The sequence below is a fragment of the Mastigoproctus giganteus genome, chromosome 4 (assembly GCF_048544385.1).
Source record: "Mastigoproctus giganteus isolate SK-2022 chromosome 4, ASM4854438v1, whole genome shotgun sequence".
NCBI classification, from domain to species: Eukaryota; Metazoa; Arthropoda; class Arachnida; order Uropygi; family Thelyphonidae; genus Mastigoproctus; species Mastigoproctus giganteus.
In genome coordinates this window covers 8,528,252-8,553,629 of record NC_143578.1, presented here as the reverse complement: position 1 = coordinate 8,553,629, position 25,378 = coordinate 8,528,252, and the positions used below count along the sequence as shown (strand labels likewise).

Below are 25,378 nucleotides of genomic sequence, written 5' to 3'. Positions count from 1 at the left end.
GTGTATTATAAGGCCTAATGAATCTGATGAGTATAATGAGCAATTGTGCATAGAAATAGAGTTGACCAGTAAATCAGAGTGTCTTATAATGGGGGACTTTAATTTCCCAGAAATTGACTGGAATTTGTGGATTGGTCACTCACACACTAGCAAGGCTTTTGTAGATTTACTGCATGATTGTTTTCTACATCAGCGTATTCGGGAGGCAACTAGAGGGAGTAATACTCTTGATCTGATTATCTGTAGTGTTTCTTCATGCAATAAGAATCTGCAGATAAAGGAATCACTAGGTGGCAGTGATCACAATGTGCTGAAGTGGGATTTACTCAAAGAGGTAACTACCATCAGGGATAAAGGGAAAGGTTATTGCTTTCGTAAAGGCAACTACAATGGTCTGAGACAGTATTTAAATTCTATACAGTGGGACCAACTGATGATGTTACCAACAACAAATTCAAAATGGGAAGCATTCAAAGAATTAATCTTGGAAGCTACTAGGCTTTTCATGCCAACTAAGAAATATTGTTCAAGATTTAGGCATAAATGGATGTCAGATGAACTAATTAGACATGTGACAGAGAAGAAAAATGCATGGATACATATAAAATAACAGGCAACACAGAAGCCTATGATAGATATAAGCAGGTCTGTAACCAAGTCACAAAGGAGATTAGGCAGGCGAAGGCAGATTACGAGAAATCTTTGGCAAAGGATGCAAAGAAAAACAGCAAAGAGTTCTTTACTTATGTAAACTCTAGAAGGAAGGGGATGAATCAGTTTGGTCCACTTGATATCGATGATCCTGCTCTGGTAGCAATCTAAATGAATATTTTATATCTACATTCACACATGAGGAGTTATTCAGAGAGGGGAATGCCAGAAGTGTATTAAACTCTGGCAGTAAGCTAGATAATCTTGTAATAACTGAGAGTAAAGTGGAGGAGAAATTGTTGAAGATAAACATAAGAAAGGCACCTGGGGTGGATGGAATCTATCCAGTTATATTAAAGGAGGCAGCAAAGTAAGTAAGCAAACCCTTAGCCACGATTATGAGAGCTTCGCTGGACTCAGGGAGGTACTCATGGATTGGAGATGTGCAAATGTGACCCCAATCCACAAAGGAGGATCAAAGGGAAACAAAGATAATTACAGACCTGTTAGTTTAACTTCTGTTCCAGGGAAATTAATGGAAGCACTAGTTATAGAAGCACTGCAGGATCATCTAGCCAAGACTTCAGTTATAGCTCGGACACAGCATGGGTTTGTCAAGGAGGTCTTGTCTGACCAATTTGATTGGATACTATGATGTAGTCACAAAGAAACTGGATGCAACAAATAACTTTGATATCATATATTTGGAACTTAGAAAGGCCTTTGATATTGTTGCACATGGAAAACTGCTGCACAAATTGGAGCAGTGTGGCATTTGAGGCAAATTGCTGTTATCTATTGCTGTTATATATTGAGAGGTGCTAGCCTTTGTTGACATGCCTGTCGATGTAAGCTTTATTCGGTTATGACATTATGGTGCTTTTGATTTGGTATTTTGTTAATATTGAATTGTTGAATTTGGTAAGACTTCGCTATGTATAGTGACTGTTAGGGTCCTTTGTAGGTTTTGGTTATTTACCTCAGTCTTATGCTATATCGTTTGAAATAAATAAATAATAACTTGTATATATATTTGTTATTTAATAACATATATATTTATTTATGTTATTTGTGTATATATATATATATATATATATACAAGATAACCGAGAATAGGCTAGCTTAAAGACCAGTAATGTATTAACTATAATATCTATAGGTAAAAAACACCGGCACGGATAATGTTTAATTAGCCATCATGGTGTAAAACAATGACATTAATGATGAACAAAGACGAATTAAACCACAATAGAATGATAATACAAAAGAATAATATATATATATATATATATATACACACACACACAGGGTGTTTCAAAAATGATGGTCAATAATTTAAAGGTGAAAAGTACAAACTAAAATAAGCAAAAAAGACCCAGTGAATTTCGGGCCGCAAATGAACCAGTTTTTTGATAATGCACATTTTCTGTTAAGATCTGCCGCTGACTGTGGGAGCACTAGTTTAGCAAAAAACTGTGAATCCTTTGCTAAGGGTGGTTTTATTAACAATAAGATAATACAGTTTTGATTTTTGGTTTCACCACCACAGGATTTTACAGATGTTACATGTTACAGCATATTACAAAAGGTGTTGAAAATGCTGTCCCTGCATCCGTACACAGCTTTGTAGTCTTCTCTGCATTGAGTTGCGAATCCTCTCAGGCATTCCTGGGTCATTTCTGATTTGCTGAAAGACTCCTTCAACCTGATGCTGCAATTCCCCAACTGTGTTAATGTCAGAAGTGTAAGCATTTTACATGACCCCAGATACCAAAATCCATAGGATTAAGTCTGGTGATCTGGGAGGCCACATTACAGGTCCACCTCTACCTATTCACCGTTGACTATACCTTCTAGTTAGATACTGAGTCACAACTCGAGCAAAATGTTCCAGTGCGCCATCATGTTCTGGCGTTGCTGAAGTGGAACATTATCATCATCAAGGAGGTCTGGAAGAACATTCTGCATGAACTGAAGGTACAGCTCTCCTGTTAGCCTGTTTGGCAGAAAAAAGAAAGTGTGGTCCAATTAGGTGGTCTCCTAGTAGTCCTGCCCTGACATTCAATGAGAAACGTTACTGATGTCGTGGCTCATGAATTGCATTAGGATTTTTGTCAGACCAAATGTGACAGTTATGAAAATTAAAAATACCATCACGAGTAAACCAAGCTTTGTCAGTGAACAAAATGTTGTTCACTGGATATAGTAGGGGTACAGTAACTGGTGATGTAAAATTTGCCACACACTGCTATAACTCAGTACATGCTCTTGCAGAGCAACCCTCCTTGTCGAAATTCCTGGATTTTGTTCTATTCTTTCTAACACCCTTTCCTCAACATCAGGTGTTATGCTTCTAGGCCTACCTGCTCGTACTCCATGTGCAAAGTGCCCATGTTCTCTAAGGTGAATGTGCACCTGTTGGGCTGCCTTCGGTAGTGAAATGCTTCTTGGTACAAACATGCAGCCTTGAGTGCACTGCTGTTGGCGCTTTACCATACACGAAGTGCATGTCCACATACTCTTCGTTGGTGTAACCTCTGTCCATGTTGACTATACTTTGCCTGCTACGTCTCAGAACATTGAGAGAGAGGAAAGGGAGAGAATGAGCATAACTTAACCTAAACAAACAAGTCAGTGGTGGATCCAAACTCTGTGCAGTTCACCTTGTCAGTGGTGGATCTCAACTAGAAATGTGCAATATCTCAAAAACGATTCACTTAAGGACCCATGTTTACTAGGCTTTTTTTTGTATATTGTAGTCTGTACAGTTCACCTTTAAATTATTGACTATCACTTTTGAAATACCCTGTGTGTGTGTGTAGATATATATATATATATATATATATATATTTTTTTTTTTTTTATGTATTTATTTAAATAGCCAGACCTTTGACTGCTATTGTAACAACATACATTTTAATTAATACAAAATATAAACTTACTAGCTCTATCTTTGCAGCCTGCCACAAGATAGGCAAGTATTTTCGAACAAAAAATTGTTAAAATATTACTTATGCAAATAATACCATTGAATTTACATATATATATTGGAATTATGTCTAATGACAATTAGATTTAAATATTAAATTTTTAAATAGCGTAAATGAGGGTATTAGCTCCTAATTCAGTCCACTCTCAGGAATGCAGAGCATTAGATTTTGCCTACAGTAAGATAAACTATTAGACCACGGATAAAACCTGGTACGTCTGTGCAATAAATAGTACTACACACCTAAAACCTAAAGAAGGCAGGAAAATTGAACATTTTCAGACTGACCACCACAGGATACGGAGGTTGAGGTACAGTGATATTTTAATCTGATACATACCTGTAGGGCTTTGAATCTCCTATCACAGTTTGCTGTCATATACATAAACCACCCTGTTTATTTAAAATTAAGTACATATATTAAAAAAAAAAATTACTCTCATTATTCCAAATTATTCACCAAGTAATTACCTAAAGTTAACCTAGCAAAACTGGTATAGAGATTACAGAAACGGGTATGTATAATGCATTCCTCTAGTATGGCTATATGTCTGCGCAAAGCCCCTGAGGAAGTATCAGATGTATGGCCATGAGGGAGAATGTTAATTTTCACTAACTTTTGTTAATTTTCTCCAATTTCTCCAGTATTCTCTAATTCTCCAATTTCTCCAACTTTCTTTAAAAGGCTCTAATCTTTTTTAAATTTACATTAATTTTGTTATTTTTTATATGTATCTATGTTATATATTTATATATAAGGCTATCCATACCAGGGCTAGATTTATATTTAACTAGCGGGTTGGTTGGGGTCACTACAAACCTGATGCTCCCAAGTAGTATTATAATTTTAAAAAGTAATAATGTATAAATAACTTAAGTACATACATATTTATACATTATTACTTTTTAAAATTATGGTACTAGTATATATATTATATTAAGTATTATTTATTTATTATATTATATATTTTACTTTATTATTATATATTTTATATAATACTTTATTATATATTTGTTATATAATACTTTATTATATATTTTTTATTACAACGATATAATCCTATATATTATTGATTGTTAGGAATGTGCTATTGTTACAATTATACATTATATGCACACAATTTCACTTTATTCATTTTTATTGGATCCTATATAATTTATTATGGATCCACTTTCATGAAGCAGATGTAGGTATAATATGGCTGGATTTCATTTTTTTTAGCCAGTGGTGCTGACTAACAATTTCAGTGTTGTTAGTGGCAATGTATATGCCTATGTTTAAAAAAGACAATCTCCAATGCTAAATATATATTAATCTAGACACTTAAATTTAAGCTACCTAGAATTAACAAAAGGAAAGAAAAGAAAAAGAAAAATCCATTCATCTACATGGCCATTTCTATGTATATACACACATACACTACCCTACCATTAATATCCAGACACCTGCCTTTAGACAAAAAAAGAGCTTTTATTGTGTTATTTAATGTTTTGTGCTGAAACCTTTTGCTTTTATGACAGCCTTGCACATACTCCCAACCAGCTTTTATAAATGTCAGGTGATGTTCCTCCACTCGGCCTTTAGTGCATCCACCAGTTCGGCCTTGTTCTTTGGGTGATCTTGGTGTGCAATTACCTGACGATCAAGTACATCCCAAAGATGCTTGATAGGGTTCAGATTAGAACTCTGGGCTGGCCAATCCAACTTTTGCACACCCATGTACTCAAACCACTCTGTTACCGTGCCATGCAATACCACCCGAGCAGTATTGCATGGCACGTTGCTGATACAGGTATGGACCTTCCCCAAAGTATTGCCATAATGTTGGAAGTGCATAATTGTCCAGGCTGTCCCGGTATTGCACAGCATTCATGGTTTTGTCAATGCGACTAATGGGCCCAAGCCAAACCACGAAAGGAGCACCATAACATGACACTGCCTCCACCAAGTTTCATTGTTTGGAGGATACAATTGTTCCCCTGGCATTCGCCACACCCAGAAACAGCCATCAGACTGGTAGAGTGCGAAACTTGACTTGTCTGTCCATAGGACTGTTTTCCACTGCTATACAGTCCAGGATTTGTGCTCCCTACACCACGTTAATCGGCATCTGGCACTTGTTGAGGTGATCAATTCTGTTGAACATGTCATCTTGCATGCCCACCTTTGCAATTGTCTGTTCCAAGCCCAGTGTGCATATTTATAGCAGGTTCTGTGACATGTTACATGCTTAGGACCTGTTTCCCCATCCGTGGAGAAGTGTCTGGATGTTAATGGTAGGGCAGTGTATATATGTATATATATATACATATATATATACATTAGCATAATTACTATGTATATGTATTATTTATAACTTATACCATAACTTATCTTAGCAACCTCCTGGTCCATTGCGTTTAATCTAGAGAGGGCATTGCACTATTGTTGAATTTATTTACCATGAGTCTTTACACGACAATTAATAATAAAATACTACGTCGGTCGCGTAGGATAATCTGTACCGCGGATACCACTGGGGCTCTGGGTGGTCCGACAAGTCTCATTACTAGCCATACAGCATCTAATGCTTTAGGCCCACTGGAGAACCGCCATGACATTAATGTAGTGGCATCTGATTATACCACGATTAATAAGACACCAGACCTTGATAATCACCTCGGATCGCAACCAGCTACCACACAGACTTCCCTTAGATAACATTAATCTCTTAAAGTTCAATACCTGCAGGAATACTCGATGTCAAACTTGCCCCTCGATGAATACCAAACACGTCACTAACTGTGCTGAGGCTCCTACCTTCTGCCATGCTAGAGACATAGTCTACCTTATCACATGCAACACTTGCTTGGCTAAATACATAGGACAAACTGGGGGTAAATTACACATCAGAATTAATACGCACAGATCGCACATCAAAAATAATGTTAACCTAAAAGACATAGAAATACAACATTTCCAGCAGCATAACTTTAATGACATCACCATCACCATCTTAGATATAGAACATAAATATAGAACCAGGCTTGAACTAGAAAACTCCAACATACTGAAGTACAAAACCCTTTATCCTTATGGATTAAATAGCCTATTTAACGGGCACTGCTACACCAATAAACCTATGGACACGTGTGTCTATAACTTATTCCACATGGTCAAAAGACCCGCCTTCAAATATAAAATAGCTACAGCTAACAATTCTTCTTCTAATGCCCAAATAGCAACGCATACTAACAATACCTTGGGTAGATTTGCAGACGTATTAAGCTCATGGGATTTACCTATCATACCTGTCAAGCTTATACACAACACTATCTTCACTCTGAAACTGAGTAAACTCAGAGCCTTAGCTAAAGCCAATGCTACCTATAAACATATTAACATACATTTGAATCACCTACTGAACGATATCTTCAGATACAGACTCAGTAAGAACTACAATGCCACTAAAGAATACATTAACATTGTTTAGTTACAACTTGTTAGATCACATAAACCTCAACCATCTCTTGAATATTTATAAACATGATTTGCCCATTAATAATTTGACTATAAGTACTAGATTCAGTTACAATAAACCTATAGGTCTTACTGTCTGCAATTATAAACAGGTAGTATGCAACCTAGACAAAAGTGATGCTGAGGCTGAATGTTTCTGCCATTTTCCCCAATATCTCACTTATGTAGACAAAGATCACAAACACATTATTACTGGTGACCTTAACATCATTACTGATCCTGATTTACGTAACTTGCTTTCCTACGGTTTTAAATTTAGGCCTAACACCACATGCAACACCAAAAAGATGTATAAACTTATATACCAGGACTTCATGCACTTTTGTCTAAAATTATCCTATAAGTATAATATACCGTTAGAAGCTTTCCAAAAATGGATATCCCTAACTTATCAAGCGGTACATAAACAGCTTGCAGTCCTACATAGAAACTCACTGCCGGCCAAGACCTTCGATTTGGGCAAAGCTAAGCAACAATTAAAAAAGTTGCAGGCCTTATTCATCATCACCACCATAGACAAAGCTGCCAACAATTACAGTTTTATATGCAAAAAATTCTATACTACCACAGTGCTAAACGAACTGAACCACAGTTCTACCTATATACTTGAGACCACAAATAGCACCACCATCAGGAAAAAAATATTAGCTATGCATAAAAAATTAAAATTTAACAACCCAAACACTAACTTTCCATTTGTCTACTGTATACCAAAATTCCACAAAACACCTATCAGCTTCAGATTTATTACATCGTGCAGGAATAGTTATGCAAAAACTCCACATAAAAAACTGGCCTATCTACTAAGTATCATCTTCAACAGCATTGATAACCCCAGAGTTATCCGAAATAATAACCCTATTCTAGAATTTCTAAAGCACAATAATCATACCACTGAACATATCAACACCTATGACTTTAAAAATCTCTTTACTAGCATTCCGCACGACAGTTTAAAACATGTACTCGACCACTATTACACAGAATATAATAGCCTTTTACCATGCAAGCTTCAATATTGGAATGACTTGATAAATATTTGCATCTTCAAAAGTTACATATACAATGGCACCAACATATATAAACAAAAAACTGGGATTGCCATGGGAGCCTGTAGTTCTAGCCTGGTGGCAAATCTGTACCTACATCACTTCGAAGTTAATATTAATAAAGATATAACCTTTTACAGATATATTGACGATTTAATCGTTTTTAATCATCCCAACTTTCTCACTGATTCTGGAGATGTCTACCCATCGGAATTAGAAATAGTTGCTACCAACATAGATAGCACTAAAACAGCCAATTACCTGGATATTAACATACAGGTGCACAATAATAAGTTAGACACCTTCGTCTACGACAAACGAAACACGTTTGGCTTTAACACCATTAGCCTTACAAACTGGCATTCAAATATCTCTATAAGAATTCAAAAAAATTTAATATTGTCGCAAAGTATGAGATTAGTTAAAATATGCAATAGCGCTGGCTATATAATTAGCACTCTTACAGACTTGAAACATAAATTATCTGAGAATGGATTCCCAAAACGCTTCATAAATATAAACCTACATACTGCTATGTTGATAGCTTTAAAAAAATACCATAATCAACTTGACCACCACCATATTATAACTACTGTTTTGAGGAAGTAACTCTTCCCCCACTGGATTATATTGGATTGACGGTTTATACAGAGCCTGTAAATATGTACATAACTAGGCACTGCCTTAGTAGCATATTTAATACAGCTTACGCTCATTGAAAAAGTTGTACCTGTATTTGCTTCTAAGGTAGTAATCAATTCTTAGCTTCCTTCTTGTCTTACTCTTCTTTCGTTTTTCATGAGAACCTTTACCACTAGCCTAGTATACTGTTGGCTCACGGGCTATCTTGGTTTAAACTATAATATATAATTTTAGCATCTAACCTTTTGCCAGTAAGAGGGCGCTGGCACCTTATACTATACCTATATATTTTAACACGTACGCCACAACGTGGTTTTTTTCCCCGCGTCTCGTCATTGTGGTAAGTTTGCTTTACTCGTTATACAACGCCGTAAGTAATCAGGAACTGGCCATTCCTTTCTTCTTCATTCAAGAATATTTTTTATTTTATACTTTCCAAATTGGCTGTTTAACTCTATTACAATACCAGGTTGTCTTACTACAAGGGACGGGAAGTTACGCCCCCGGTATGTTCCGACGTAATTTTGCTTTACTACTCTTCCTTCACTTTATCTATACGCTATCTTTTTCTACATTTCATACCTCAAGAGCTATTAGAGTAATTCGAGGGGGATTGAGGCGCTATTACTTTTCTATCACCTTATTTCCGTTCTCCTTATTTAGCAACAGCTGACTATCTTTTGTCATCCAATAACATGTTTATATAGTATTATTGGTTCTTTACTATCACCATTATTTGCTTTTTACGTTGATTTCGTTGTCTGGGCTATCGGTCTGGCTAAAGTCATCTAGCTTGTTAACCACCTTAAATTCGTTTACCTCCCTAATTAATTATCTTCTATCCACTACTATATTCTAGTTTAATCTTAACTTAACTTAGTTGTCACTCTTACAGATATCCTTATGATATCTATTTACCATTCGTCAGGAATAACAGGCAGATGATAACAGAAACTGATAGCTCGCCAATTGCAGGAGGACACATTGTAAGGGTTAGCCCTCGATAAAGTCCTTTGCAATGTGTCTCCCCTATCCTTACTACAATTGGCATGACATAGTTATTTAGTAATTATCATTATTATATATATATATATATATATATATATGTTTCATTTTTGCTTATAACAATATGTTTCCCTACCAGGTTATTACCATGGACCAGAGTCAGCTATGACAGCTATCACAGCCCTTAGTTACCACCTACTCATTCACACTATGTTCATAGATATTAAGACTGATGTAATGTTTTATCTAGACATTGATGGCATTAATCAGCTCTTCTCTCCCTTGTTAGGTTCTTTGTTTAGGTTTCCACTGATTGTATCGCCATTATAATTAATTATCTGACGTTTATAACTGTTAACTATTTGCCATATCCACTATATGTATATATATACACTGTCGTATATATATATATATATATATATATGTAGTGTAAAGGCATCGATTTAATTGTATCTCATATTGTGACTACATTCACAATGAGTTACCATGTATTGCACTACCTCGAATAAGCAATGCTTCACTAATAGAAGACTATTGTTACTTATTCTCAGTGGGCACCACCACCACCACCCAGATGTCATAATTTCTAGGCTTGTTGGCCTCTCCTCGGTGGGTGGGCAGGTACCCTGGTGTTGCATTCATGCCAACCCAGTTGTGAAGTTATTTCCACAATATGAGACATGCCAAAAGGTGTGCAAATAAAGTATGCTCAAGGCATAATATATGAGTTTAAAATACACTATAAAATATCGGTGTAAATAGACCATAGCAAATTCATAATGAAAAACTACATAAGTAGCATAATGGCATCGATTTAATTGTATCTCATATTGTGACTACCTTCACAACAAGTTACCATGTACTGCATTACATCAAATAAGTAATGCTTCACTAATAATAGTCTTCTCTATTAGTGAAGCGTTCCTTATTCGAGGTAGTGCAATGCATGGTAACTTGTGAAGGTAGGCACAATACGAGATACAATTAAATCGATGCCTTTACATTACTTATGTAGTTTTTCATTATGAGTTCACTATGGTGTATTTACACTGATATTTTATACTGTATTTTAAACTCATAATATATTATGCCTTGAGCATTTATATTTTAAATAAATATATATATATATATATGAGTGTAAGCTAAACTATTATTGTAAATTAGAACTTAAAGATGGTAGGTTGAGGCATTCATTGTGTAGGATGCCAAGCTGAAGGAAGTAAAGAAAGGTTAACGTTAGAGATTTTTTAAAGAATTCATTGTTCATGCTTTCAGCTTTATATTTAATACTTTTGAAAATAAACTTGTGCCAAAAAAAAAAAAAAAAAGCAACTTTTACTTTTCTTGATGAAAACAAAAATAATACTTTTCTGTTATTATTATTATTATTATAAAAGTAGTTTGTTTTATATTAATTACTATTTCTACTGACTTGACAATTTATTAAAATGGCAGAGTAATTGCACAGATGTTAAAATGGTAAAATATCTACAACTAAAACTGCAAATTAAAGACAATAAACATAAAATAGTAGACTGTGATTAAAATGCACAATAAAATATACCTTAAAAACTGAAAGTGATAAATGTAAGATAACATAAAATAAATTACAGGTCATTACATAGAGTATACGACAAGAAGCTTTCAAGGTGGCAGTGCCAGATTAAGGCACGGGCTAGTAGGGCCCTTGCCCGGTGTGCCATTCTTTAAGGGGCACCAAAAACAAAAACAATGAGGCAAGAAATATATATATCCTTAGTAAAAGGGTGCTGAAAAATCATTCTGCCCGAGGTGTGGAAATACCTTGGTCTGGCTCTGCAAGGCAGTGAGGCTCTTTCTCAATTTAGATGAGATCAACAACAGTGGAAATAATATAGTACAGAGAGAAAACCCATCTATGCAACTGTGAATTGGTTACAGCAAATGGGGGGGATAGAGGAAATGACAAAATGGGATATTCAATAATCAGACTCTGCAAGTATATTGCTGTGCCTGCAGAGTCTGATGAATGAATGAATGTTATCATGTTATCCTCATGTTATCCTCCCCCATTCCCATTCACTGTAATGATTCATAGTTGTCAGCTATTTGTGTATGCTTGGGTTTTCTCTCTGTAGTATATTATGTTCACTGTAGTAGTAGTAGCGGCATGTGATGCAAGAAAGCAAGTGTATGAGCTTATGTAGCATCAGCCAAAAAAAAAAAAAAATCGCACCATTCCCTCCAAATGCCTATCCAGTTCCTCCTTAAATTTATTTAACCTATCAACTTCCACAACAACAGATGGAAGTTTGTTCCAGCAATTAACCACCCACTGGCTAAAGGAAAATTTCCACACATCTATTCTACATCTGTCTTTTCTTAATTTGAATTTATGTCCCCTTAGGTTCGTAATCTGAACAAGTGGAAGGATCCCATCAGAATTCAACGTGCTCAACTCATTCAAGGCCTTATACACCTTAATCAGATCACCGTGCAGGTGCCTAGTCTCCAGCCACTGCAATTTGCAGAACTTAGCCTCTCTTGGTAAGAGGATCCCTTCATTCCCCTCACCAATCTTGTTGCCCTTCTCTGTACGCGCTCAAGCAAATCTACATGCTTCCTAAAATGAGGCCTCCAAACCTGTACGCAGTACTCAAGGCGTGGCCTGACCATTGCCTTATACAGAGGGACAATCACCTCCTTTTCCCTGCTAGCAAAATTCCTATATATCATTGAAAAAACCCCATGACCTGCCTTGGCAGCCTGTCTGCATTGGTCAGAAAACTTCATATCTGACTGCACAATTACTCCCAGGTCTTTTATTTTCTACCACCTTAAGTGTAGTACCACACAGTTGGTACGTTTCTCTGGGGTTACTTCTATCCATATGCAGTACTTTGCATTTGTCAAGGTTAAACTTCAGTTGCCACTTCTCAGCCCATCTGCCCAAATTATCTAGATCCTGTTGCAGTAGCACACTGCCATTACTGTCGTTAACAACCCTACCAACCTTTGTATCATCTGCAAACTTCGACACTAAGCCTGATATACCTTCATCAATATCATTGATAAATATACTAAACAACAGTGGACCCAAGACCGAACCCTATGAGACTCCACTAATAATATTAGTCCACGAAGAGCCGCACTCATTGATTACCACCCTCTGTCTTCTCCTACTCAACCATCCTTTTATCCATTGTAGCAACTTACCCTTAATACCATTCTGCTCCAATTTGTACAGTAGTCTTCCATATGCAACAGTGTCAAAGCTTTCCTGAAATCCAAATATATGATATCAAAATTATTTTTTGATATCATATATTTGGTATCAAATATATGATAACAAACTTCCATCTGTCGTAGAAGTTGATAGCTTAAACATATTCAAGGCTGAACTAGACAAACATTTGGAGAGAGTTGATGGGTGAAATGAGAAGGTTTTTTTTTTTTTTCTTTCTTTTTTCACTGATGCTGTATAGTCTTGCTTTCTTGCGCCTTTACTAATGCTAATATAGTATTTATTATGTTCATGCAAAGCATTGAAAGAAAGATAAAATATCATTTGGAAAAAAATTATTTAACAAAATGTTGAGAAAGAGCAATGCTGAATTTGAGAAGATAAAGTTTAGTCAGTAATAACAAGAGCAATAATGATAATGACAACCGTTCTCTTATCTCTCCTGCTTATTGGCTTCACTTTAAATTTTGTTACAATGTATTAAAATTTTAAACTCCTAGAATTCTGTATTGCAACTTATTTTTGGACAGTTAATGAAGAACAGTTTTTCAGTAACCCTGCTGACTATTTTGAATTTGATAACTTTGATACATCTGCATGTAACTGATTCAGTTTTGTGTGTAGTATTGTTTGTCTCTGTGATATTCCTAATTCTTTAATGATGATCTGTTTTATTACAGATCATCAGTCAAAAAGATGAGCACTGTTGGATTGGAGAGCTAAATGGACTCAGGGGTTGGTTTCCTGCTAAATTTGTTGAATTATTAGATGAACGAAGCAAGCAGGTTAGTTTTTCTTGTGTACTGTGGCTGTTTCGACAATTTTATTTTGTTGAAATCAACAAATTTGTTATAATATAAATAAATAACTGAAACACTTTGGTGAGAACTTTCCAGCAGCAATGGACAAGTACAAATAAAAAGTAACTTCACTCTTAAACAAGCACATATTTTTATTCTCATCACAGTTTAAAAGTCAGTATTATTCAGTCTGGTTGTAGAATTTATTTGCTTCACTAATAAAGATTTACAACAGAAATTATAGCAAAATGAAAGATACATTCTACAGTAGAAAATATCCAACACAACTTATTAATTATATTATAACAGTACAAAATAAATTTGGTTAAATCCTCCATCTTTAGTTTTCGTTCTGTAAACCAACAATTAGCATAATGCTACAATGTATTTTCAATCAGCAAAATGCATGAATAATGTTTTTTAACACAGATATTAGATAAATATCCTTGTCATATGACAGAGTGGGCTCTCTTCTGTCTTCCATAGATCTCTCTTCCACGGGTCTTTTTTTGTGCATCCTGCAGAGTACTTGATCAATAATCTTAATTGCTGCCCATGTGCAAATTTTGGTAAACCAAAATGTAGGGGAAAAAAGTAAGAACAGAATGTGATCATTTTTGGCGTGCTTTAAACTTTGACAAACTGGAGTTTATAAACAGGAAATGTTATATTTCACCATAAAATTTTTAAAACTATCCTGCACATTGTTAAATAGTTATTTATCTGTGCAAATATCAGATGCATGAAATATCGGTAAAACAGTATTCCTGCAACAGTAAGAGTAAGAGTAAGTTAAGACTATGTTCATGACAACCGTAAGTTGTTATGAACGTAGTCTTTTGGCAAATGATGCCAGAAAGCAAGCTAATATAGCGTCAGCTAAAAAAAAAAACACAACACTTGCCATTTCACGTGTGCATTCTCTCCAATAGTTTGTGTAGTTCTTCCTTGAATTTATTTAAGCTACCAACTTCCACAACAGATGGAAGTTTGTTCCAGCAATCAACCACATGCTGGCTAAATTCAAGCTTCTGTACATCTGTTTTGCAACCATTTTTTCTCAATTCAAATTTGTGGCCCCCTCATATCAACTACAACATAGTCTGAGCATGAGGCAGAATCCCATCAGCATTGAGCTTGCTCAGTCCATTCAAAATCTTAAACACCTCAATAAGATCATCTCACAGATGCGTAGTCTCCAGATACTGCAATTTTCAGAATTAAAGCCTTTCTTGGTAAGAGCACCCTTTTGTTCCCCTTCCCCAATCTGATTGCCCTTCTTTGTACTCGTCCCAGCAGATCCTCATTCTTCCTAAAATGAGGCCTCCAGATCTGTGTGCTCTTACCGTGCTATTGCTAGTCAATAATGGATAACCAGAAATTTGGAAAAAATTACCATGTATTTTAAATTTTAATTTAAATGTTTTCTAACTGTTGTTGAACTGAAAGAAGCATAGAAAACTCTTCCTAGTTCATTTCAACAGTTGGAACTTCCTGTATTATACTGTTGGAACTTCCTGTATTATATACCTAACCTGTATTACATACCTAAATATAATAAATTGGTTCATTTTCTATTTTATTTTTCTCAATATGTAGAAATATAATTTATGTATCATCATCATCATCCTTTCTTGTTAGATTCTCTCTCAGCTGTTATATATTCTCTATCAACTATTATAAAGACTTTAAAATTAAAGTTGAATTAATTAATTAATTAAGTTAAATTAAAGTTAGATAAATTAAATATATGTGGTTTCAGTTCTAATCTCAATGATGTTCATTTCCACTTACAATCTCCCAAATCCCATGTACTTTTCTAACAGAATCTCAGTTATTGGTTGATTCAACCACTGCTGCTCTCAGTTTCCCAAATTATTTGCTGTATGATTCCTTTGGTCTCAAAGGTGGTACTTGTGCATATGTCTGTTCCGATATTCCCTGTCTGAGACTTGGTAATTTGGAATCTCCTCTTTTCGATCTTCTCTGGCTTAAAATTTCTCCAACTCATTCTGTCAAATTCATCTGTTGTCTCTACCGTTCTCTCAACTTCACTAATCACTTGGAACCCTTTGACTTCCTCTCTTTGTAACTTGACTTTCTCCAGTCCAACTTTCCTAACAGTGTGGTAATTTTCCTTGGTGATTTTAATGTTCACAACTCTGGCTTCCATTTACTAGTCACACAGACCCAGCTGGTTGAGAGGCTGAGGCTTTTGCAATTACTAATGACCTCGCACAGATTGTTCATTTACCTACAAAAATAATGGAGAACTCTAACCATACAGCCAACACACTTGATCTTTTTCTCACAAACAAGTGAGTAGTCCTTTAGGAACCTCAGATCACAACTTAGTGATTGTCTCTTCTGCAATGGAGCCTTTATCTAATGGCTATTCCCAACCTCGTGTTAGCATTAGCATTAGCAAGGGCACATGATGCAAGAAAGCAAGCTTATATAGCATCAGCCAAAGAAAAAACCAAATAAAAACCCTTATTTCGCCCATTCCCTTGCTCCAAATGTTTGTCAAGTTCTGCCTTGAATATATTTAAGCCATCAACTTCTACGACAACAGATGGAAGTTTGTTCCAGCAATCAACCACTCACTGGCTAAAGGCAAACTTCTGCATATCTATTCTACAACCGTCTTTCCTCAATTTGAATTTATGCCCTCTCAGGTGATTATTCTGAGCAAGAGAAAGAATCCCATCATTCAAATCATTCAAGTTGTTTGGCATTACAAGAATGCAAAATGGAATGACCTACAAGATGTTTTTTCATCTTTTCCTTGGTCGGATTACTGTTTCAAAATTCTAATGTCAGTGTTTGCTCAGATTGTGTCAGTGAAATTATTCTTGTAGGAATGGAATCCTTTATTCCACACTCCACCTTAAAATCTTGTCCTATATCTGAACCTTGGTTTTCCAATAAATGTGCTAAGGCTGTTCAAGAGAAGAATGTTGTATGTTGGAATTGGCCTGTTTCCAATTCTTCAGTTTCATTTTCTGCCTACACAAGAGCTCACAACAATTTTAAAGCAGTTATTAATCAATCCAAATTAGATTTTGAACAGTCTAAGAGTAGAAAACTTACTTATTGCCCTAATGGTAGCGGAGCATTCTGGTCTCTTACCAAATCTATTGGTTGCAACTTTTGCCCATCACTGCTCCTTCCCTCTGTCAAAACCAGATGGTTCTATTGTCACTTCAGCCAAAGATAAAGCTGACCTGCTAGCATCTCATTTTTCTTCCAACTCATGTATTAATGATCTTGGAAAAACACCTCCCACCATTTGCAGCACACCATTTAATGCCTCCTGTGGTCTTCCAACAAAAGGATGTCAGAAGGATTTTGACGAAGCTTGATGCTAAGAAAGCTACAGGTTCTGATGGTATTTCTCCACTTGTTCACAAAACCTGCACTTCTGAACTTACTCCTGTTTTTTGCCACTTTTTTTCACTTTCTTATTTCAAAGGTGGTTGTTGTTTGTTTTTTTTTTTAGGAGCATTAGCAACTAAGGCCATATTGCTTCGGGGATTTGCGGTGGTCATTCCCTGACTTTTCCGCATCTTCCGTATTTGGTGGTCATGGGCTTGAACCCCGGTCTAATCAAGAAGCGTTTGCTATTTACTGCTGCTCCTGCCCACCAAAGGTATTTTTCCTTCTGCTTGGAAATTTGCTCATATCCAACCAATTCCTGAAAAGGATGACAAATCCCTCCCATCCAATTATCGTCCCATTGCAATTACTTCTACTGTTTCTAAAGTAATGGAAAAATCAATTAACCGCCAACTCTTAAAATACCTAGAAACCTTTCGTCTGATCAGTGATCGCCAGTATGGATTCCGTCAGTGTCATTCCACTGGTGATATTCTGGCTTATGTTACCCATTTATGGACAAATTCAACGGAAAAGTTTGGTGAAACAAAAGGAGTTGCTCTTGACATCTCAAAGGCTTTCGATTGTGTTTGGCTTAAAGGTCTTCTAAAGAAGCTTCCATCTTATGGTTTGCCAACTGTTTTTTGTAATTGGTTATCAAGTTTTCTCTCTGATCGCTTACCGAGGTTGATGGTAGATGGCTCTCTGTCTTCTAACTTCTCCACTAATGCTGGTGCCCCCAAGGTTCAGTTCTTTCCCCCACTCTTTTCCTCTTGTATATTAATGACCTTCTTCCATTGACTGTAAATCCTATCCATAGTTTTGCCAATGATAGCACATTGCATTCCACTTTCCATTTTGAGAAACCTTGCCCTGCTCAATCAGCTTCAACTTCTCAAATATCCGCTACAATTCCTTAAATGTCGGTCTCCAGGTAATTCTCCAGTGGGGCAAAGGCAACTTAGTTGATTTCAATCCTTCTAAAACTCAGTCCTGTCTTATATCTCGCAAAAAGGATTCTGCTCCTATGTTTATCTTTGGTGACACTCTGATTTCTAGGCAAGTTGAAATATCTCTTTTGGGGATTACCCTGATTTCTAATTTCTCTTGGCACAAGCACATTACAAATATTGCTTCCTCTGCATCTGAAAAACTTGGCTTTCTCTTTTGCTTCTGGCTTTTACTTTTCTTTCAAACAGCTGTTCACTCTGTACAAATCGCAAATCTGCCCTATCATAAATATTGTTCGCACATCTGGGGGCAGGTACCTCAAAACCTCTCTCAGGCTTCTAGATTCCATTCAGAAGAGGGCAGTTAGTTAATTAATGAATCTTCTCTAATGGAGTCTCTCCACTCGTTGTCTCATAGACGCACTGTTTCTGCTGCATGCCTCTTCTACAGATACTTCCATGGGCACTGTTCTTCTGAATTGGCTTCTATAATTCCTACTCTCTCTTTCAAAACAGTCCAACACATGCTGCCACTAGCCAACACCCATTTATTATCCAACTTCAAACCCACAAACCAACTTTTCGTCTTCCTTGTGTATTCATTCAAGTGTCAATTTCTTGAATAACCTTCCTTCATATGTATTTCCTGAAAATTAGTCTATAAAAGTTCAAGTTTAATTTCACAAATATCTTCTTTTGTCTTCTCAACTTCCAACTCATGCATGGTACTAAGTACTATAGGTTCTAGTACCTCTGATGTTTGGGGTTTTCATAAAAAAAAAAAAAAAAAAAAATGTAGAGTCCTCAAGTATTCATTTTAGAACTAATGTTCAGTTCAACTGTAAATAGTTATTTATAATTTCTAACATATACTGAATTGAAAGGTAACTTTTGTAAATAAGAGGTTTCATCAGATAAAATTTATTGATACTAAAATGCTTTTGAACTGTAAATATAACTTTTCTGGCCAAGCTAGCACTGTATTTAAAGTATTTGCTGAGATGGCAACTGTGTTGTCACAGCCCTTTCTCTCTGAAGTTTAGTTGATATGTACATTGCACTGATGAAGCTAGAATGCATTTTCCAAAAAAGCATTGGGTAATATCTTACTAAGATAGTGCTGCTATGTTAATGTAGTGTAGATTGTTCACATTTCATTATGCACAGTTCAGTGCAAATTTGAACACCACATGAGAAACAAGTCTAGTTGAATTTATCTGGAGAGAGAGAGAGAGAGAGAGAGAGAGAGAGAGAGAGAGAGAGAGAGAGAGAGAGGGGGGGAGAGCAGTAATGAGAAATAATTGTGTAAATTAACATATTTGCTGCCAATGTGGCCCCTGATCTTAATGAACTGTTGGAACTTCCTGAATTATATATCTAAATATAATAATTTGGTTCATTTTCTGTTTTATTTTTCTCAATATGTAGAAATATAATTTGTGTATCATCATCATCCTTTCTTGTTAAATTCTCTGTCTGCTGTTATATATTCTCTGTCAAATATTATAAAGATTTTAAAATTAAAGTTGAATTAATTAATTAATTAGTGAAGTTAAATTAAAGTTAGATAAATTAAATTAATAAGGCAAAACAAATAGGATTGAATTACCATTTTGGATTTGTAAGGTGTGTTTCTTGGCTGTTACTAGATGAATTCCTAGAAAACAGATTTTTTTTTCCCCTCCTAATTTTTTTTAAATTTGTTAGAGTATTTCTTTGTTATTGATAGAACTTCAAAATAATGTTTACACTGCAGCTTTGGTAAACTGTGAGTTGGCTCATGTATCCTCTACCCAAAAATGAGAAGTACTGTTTACTACTTCAATTTTTGTTTGTTTAAGGGAAGAAATACATAAAGTAAGCCCTCTACAATACAGGTGACATATGTTTAATTGAATGGTTTTAGTCTACATAGTTTTTAATCTCATATAAATGATGATTAAGTGTTAGCCAGTAAAATAATTTAATTACAAATAGATACTGAATATCTTTGATTACAAATAGATACTGTAGCTTTTAAGACAAATCGTGCCTCTTTTTCAACAGAAAAATTGAAACTTAATTATTCTAACGGACACAGTTATGTGTGCAGTGAGGCATGCGAGGGCATGAGGTAGGTCATTCAATCATTAAACTGGTGTTCATTGTTGCTGCACGGACATGCGCAGTTTTTCTCCAGTGCTTGTCTAGACATAAAACGGTTGTCTCTAAGAATGGGTGTAGTCTCATACCTTTGCAGTGGTTCATGGCTCTCGAATTGCCCAGTATATTGAGTGACTCTAACCAGAGGTGGCGGCGAAAGTGTCGGGAGTGGTCAATTATTTCATAGTCCCACTTGGGATTGAGGTTGTAGTGGGTGGACTAGAAGTGTTCCGCGATTGCGGACTCGTCAGTCTCAGCAAGGTGAATCGCTCTGTCGTGTTCTGCAAGGCGGTCTTGAAGACGTCTCAAAGTCTCTCCTGTGTAGCAGCTGTCACAGTCTTTGCAGGCTATGTGGTATATTACACTGCTGCGTAAGAGAGGGGTGACAGGGGTCTTTACACTGGAAACCAGAGAACATAAGCTTGTACCAGGCAACTGCACACATTTTATGCGGTAGTCTCTGAGGATTTTCGAGATCTGGCCCGACATGCCCGGATAGTAGGGAATGTAGGCGGTAGGTATAGTGGCCTGAGTTGGTGGTGGTCTCGGGTGGACTGTGAGCTCCTGTTCTTGCAATAAGCACTTGTCTAATACGTGTGTTGGGTAGCCACAATTGATTAAGTCTGTCCTCACTCTAGAAATCTCGTTGCGCCTAGCTTTATATGTTCTGGAATGTCACAGATTGATGATTGAATGACCTACCTCGTGCCCTCGCATGCCTCACTGCACGCATAACTGTGTCCGTTAGAAAAATTAAGTTTCAATTTTTCTGTTGAAAAAGAGGCATGATTTGTTTCGAAAGCTACAGTATCTATTTGTAATCAAAGATATTCAGTATCTATTTGTAATTAAATTATTTTACTGGCTAACACTTAATCATCATTTACCATGGATCCCAGTACAACAGGCCCATTTGTCCTCATAATCTCATATACGTTAACAACTTGCATGACTTACCCATATGTGCTACCATTCACCATATTTCTTGATTTTGTTTTGAATTCTCTGAACTATCATATGTGATTTTTACATAAAATGATATCTTTGTTTGTGATCATAATTTGGCTGTTATACTCTAAATCTGGTCTGATTGAGGTGTATAAAGTCTTGAATGGTTTGAGCATTCTCAATGCTGATGGGATTCTTCCTGTTGCTCAGATTAATTGCCTGAAAGGGCATAAATTCAAATTGAGGAAAGACAGTTGTAGATGTGTGGAAGTTTGCCTTTAGCCAGTGGGTGGTTGTTTGCTGGAATAAACTTCCATCTGTCATTGTAGAATTGATAGCTTAAATAGATTCAAGGCAGACTAGACAAACATTTGGAGCGAGTGGATGGGTGAAATGAGGTTTTTTTTTTTTTTTTTTTTTTTTTCTTTTTGGCTGATGCTATATAAGCTTGCTTTCTTGCATCATGTGCCTTTACTAATGCTAACTTTTCTCTTTTGGAACATGCAGTAGCCTGGAAAACAAGGTGTTGGGGAATTCAAGCTGTGATGCGGGTCATGAAAAGTACTGATTAAGTCATCAATTAATGCAGACATTAGCAGAGGCATATGATGCAAGAAAGCAAGCTTATACCACATCAGCGAAAAAAAAAAAAAAAACTTTAATTTCACCCATCCTTTCACTCCAGAAGTTTGTCCACTTCTTTCTTGAATTTATTTAAGATATCAGTTTCCATGACAGATGAAGTTTATTTCCTGCAATCAACTACCCTCTGACTAAAGGCAAATTTCTGCACATTTATTCCACAACTGTGTTTCCTCAATTTCAGTTTATGCTTCCTCAGGTTGGTAATCTGTGCAAGAGGAAGAATCCCATCAGCATTGAGCCAACCTGCTCAAACCATTCAAGGCCTTATACATCTCAATCAGATCACCTCGCAGGTACCTAGTCTCCAGATGCTGAAGTTTGCAGAACTTAAGCCTTTCTTCTTAAGAGCACCCCTTTGTTCCCCTCAACAGTATTGGTGTATTTTTCTGTACTTGTTGTAGCAACTCTACATCCCTCCTAAAATGAGCCCTAGAGAGCTGTATGCAGTACTCAAGGTGTGGCTTGATAATTGCCTTATACAAAGGGATAATAATTTCCTTATCCCTGCTAGCAAAGTTCCTGTATATCATTAAAAAGACCACATTACCTTCTCTGGCAACCTGTCTGCACTCCTCAGAAAACTTCATATCTGACTGCACAATTACCAATAGGTCTTTTTCATTGTCCACTACCCTGAGTGTAGTACCACATAGTTGGTACATTTCTTTGGGGTTATGGCTACCCATATGCAGTACTTTGCATTAGTTAACTTCAGTTGCCACTTCTCAGCCCATCGGCCCAACTTTTCTAGATCCTGCTGCAGTAGGATACTGTTATTAACAATCCTGCTAACTTCGTATCATCTGCAAACTTTGACATTAAGCCTGATATACCTTCATCAGTATCATTGATAAATATACAAAACAACAATGGGCCCAACACTGATAACATTAATCCACAAAGAGCAGTGTCCATTCAATGTTGTTCCCAGAAAATTTTGCCAGCTGGGTGTCATTATGAAGTAGTCGGGTGGGGAAGTGTAATACTTTGCAATATTATAAAATTTTCTGTTATTTATAAATGTGACTTAAGTGATCCAGAGCAAAAATTAATTGCATAATTTAACGTTATATGCACCTGTCACATTGATCTCGATCACATAGTATGTTCGAATTAATATTGATCGAGATCAGTGGCAGTACCATATGGTACCTATGTATTGTATTTATTGTCTTTGGTGGCCCGTAGCCTGTTGTCCAACTCCACCTAGTATTGCTGTTCTTTATAGTTTTTTTTTGGCTCATTTCATGTACTGAGACAAAATGTAAGTGAGCCAAAAAAAAATGTTCATGTGGAGGGGTCTACTAATTTGACTGTGCCAACTGCACAAAATCCCGCACCCTCTGGTAGTAGTGCTAAACTAGAGGGTGCCAGCAATCCCACTCCCAGATTGCCCATGCCTGGAAGCCAGCAAAAAAAAAAAAAAAAGAATATATATATGTGGTTATTACGTTTAGATGTATGTATTCTTTTAGATTGTTATGAAAAATCATTATCATTTAGCATTATACTTTTTATCTTAACTCAAAATGTATAGGCCATATGGAATGAAGATAACCAAACTAGGATAACTTTATTACAAATTTGTATGAACACTAATACTTATATGAAAAACACCAATAATCGGTAACAATCTACAATTAAACGTATATATATATATATATATATATATATAAATAATAATAAAAAAAAATAACAATAATAAATAAAAAAATAAAATAATTATAATAAATTAAATAATAATAATAATAAAAAAGGGGGGAACAGGAAAAAGTGTTCCAATTATAGAGGCATCACACTGACATCGCACGTGAGTAAGCTGTATGAGAGAGTGTTAGAGTAGAAGATAAGAGGAATGATTGAAAATAGGATGGCCGATGAACAGTATGGCTTTAGGCCTAGTAGATTGACGGCGGATCTAATTTTCTGCATCAGGCAACTGATGGAAAAGTGTTGTAGAACACAATAAAGAATTATGGATGGCATTTTTGGATATAAAGAAAGCGTTTGATGCTGTAAAGAGAGAGAAAGTGTGGGAGATTTTGAGAAATTTGGGGATAGAGGAACATCTTGAGGAGAGAATTGAGAATATGTGCACTGATACAGTGAGCAAAGTAAGAATAGCGTTGGGGTTGACGGAGAGATTCGAAATAACATCAGGTTTGAGACAAGGAGGCGTCCTCACCACTACTGTTCATAGCTATCATGAATGATGTGCAATGTAGAGTGGGGGAACAACTTGGACAGGACCAGATGAAAGTCATGCTCTTTGCAGATGACCTCTGCATATGGGGCGAGAGTAGGAAACAAGTGCAACGGCAAGTTGATATATGGGCTAGTATGGCCGATGAATTTGGACTGGTTTTCAGTCAGGAGAAGAGTGAAGTAATGGTTCTAAAGAGGAGTGGCGAGCTTGAAGGATACATTACAATGGAAGGGAAACAGCTAAGAATGGTTAACAACTTCAAGTATCTAGGAAGCACCATTACAAAGACTGGAGTAATAGACGAAGAAATAAGTAGAAGGATACAAGCAGGTGGGAATTTCTATAGGTAGACAAAAGATCTGATCTGGAACAGGAGCATACCACTGAAGTGTGAGAAGACTATATATTAGGCCTATTACTTACCAATTCTGACATATGCATCTGAAACTTGGACTATGAGGAAAAAGGATGAAAGCAGAATTCAGAGGGCAGAAATGAGATTTGTGAGGAGCATAGCCGGAAAGACAAGACGCGAAAAAATCAGGAATGATGTGATTATGGAGAGAATTCAGGTTGAAAAACTCCAGAATAGGATTGAAAGGTCCTGTTTGAAATGGTTTGAATATGTCAACGAGAGGCAGTTGTCAAGAAGAATGTTTGATTTACAATTAAGGGATAAAAGACCAAGGGGGAGACCAAGAATGAGATGGCAGGACATGATAAAGACTTCAGAGAGGAGGAAATTGAAGTGAAATTAACAACGGAGAGAAGTACACAGACAGGGCATGGTGGTGAGGCTTCATACGTTGACCTGTGGAATAGCGGAACAATGTTAGGTAATGATGATGATGAATAAAAAAAAAAAAAAAAAAAAAATCCGTTGAGCCCACAAGAGTGGAAAATCCTGCACTATCAACCCACTGTTGCCAATAAAACAAGTACCATATGGTATCGCCAGAATCGCTTAAATTTTATCCAGGCAGTCAGTTAAATTCACCTGGCAGTGTGCCCATTCGATAGTTCCTGGGGAAACACTGCCTGATTGATTAGCATTAGCATTAGTAGAGGCATTTGATGCAAGAAAGCAAGCTTATGCAGCATCAGCCAAAAAAAAAAAAAAAAAACCCACTTCCACTTCACCCCTCTGTTCGTTCAAAATACCTGTCCAGCTGAGAAATTTATTTAGGCTATCAACCTCCACCACCAGGGATGGAAGTCTGTTCCACCAAC

The 25,378-nt window shown here is 36.3% G+C and overlaps 1 protein-coding gene across 1 annotated transcript in view; it reads left to right on the top strand.

The window, feature by feature from the left end:
* Nucleotides 1-25,378, top strand: part of LOC150086369 (small G protein signaling modulator 3 homolog) — a 157,366-nt gene that overhangs the window by 72,158 nt on the left and 59,830 nt on the right. Inside the window, exon 12 of the mRNA XM_090371336.1 lies at nt 13,760-13,864. Within this exon, the coding sequence (XP_090227462.1) occupies nt 13,760-13,864 (105 nt within the window). The remainder of the gene's footprint in view (nt 1-13,759; nt 13,865-25,378) is intronic.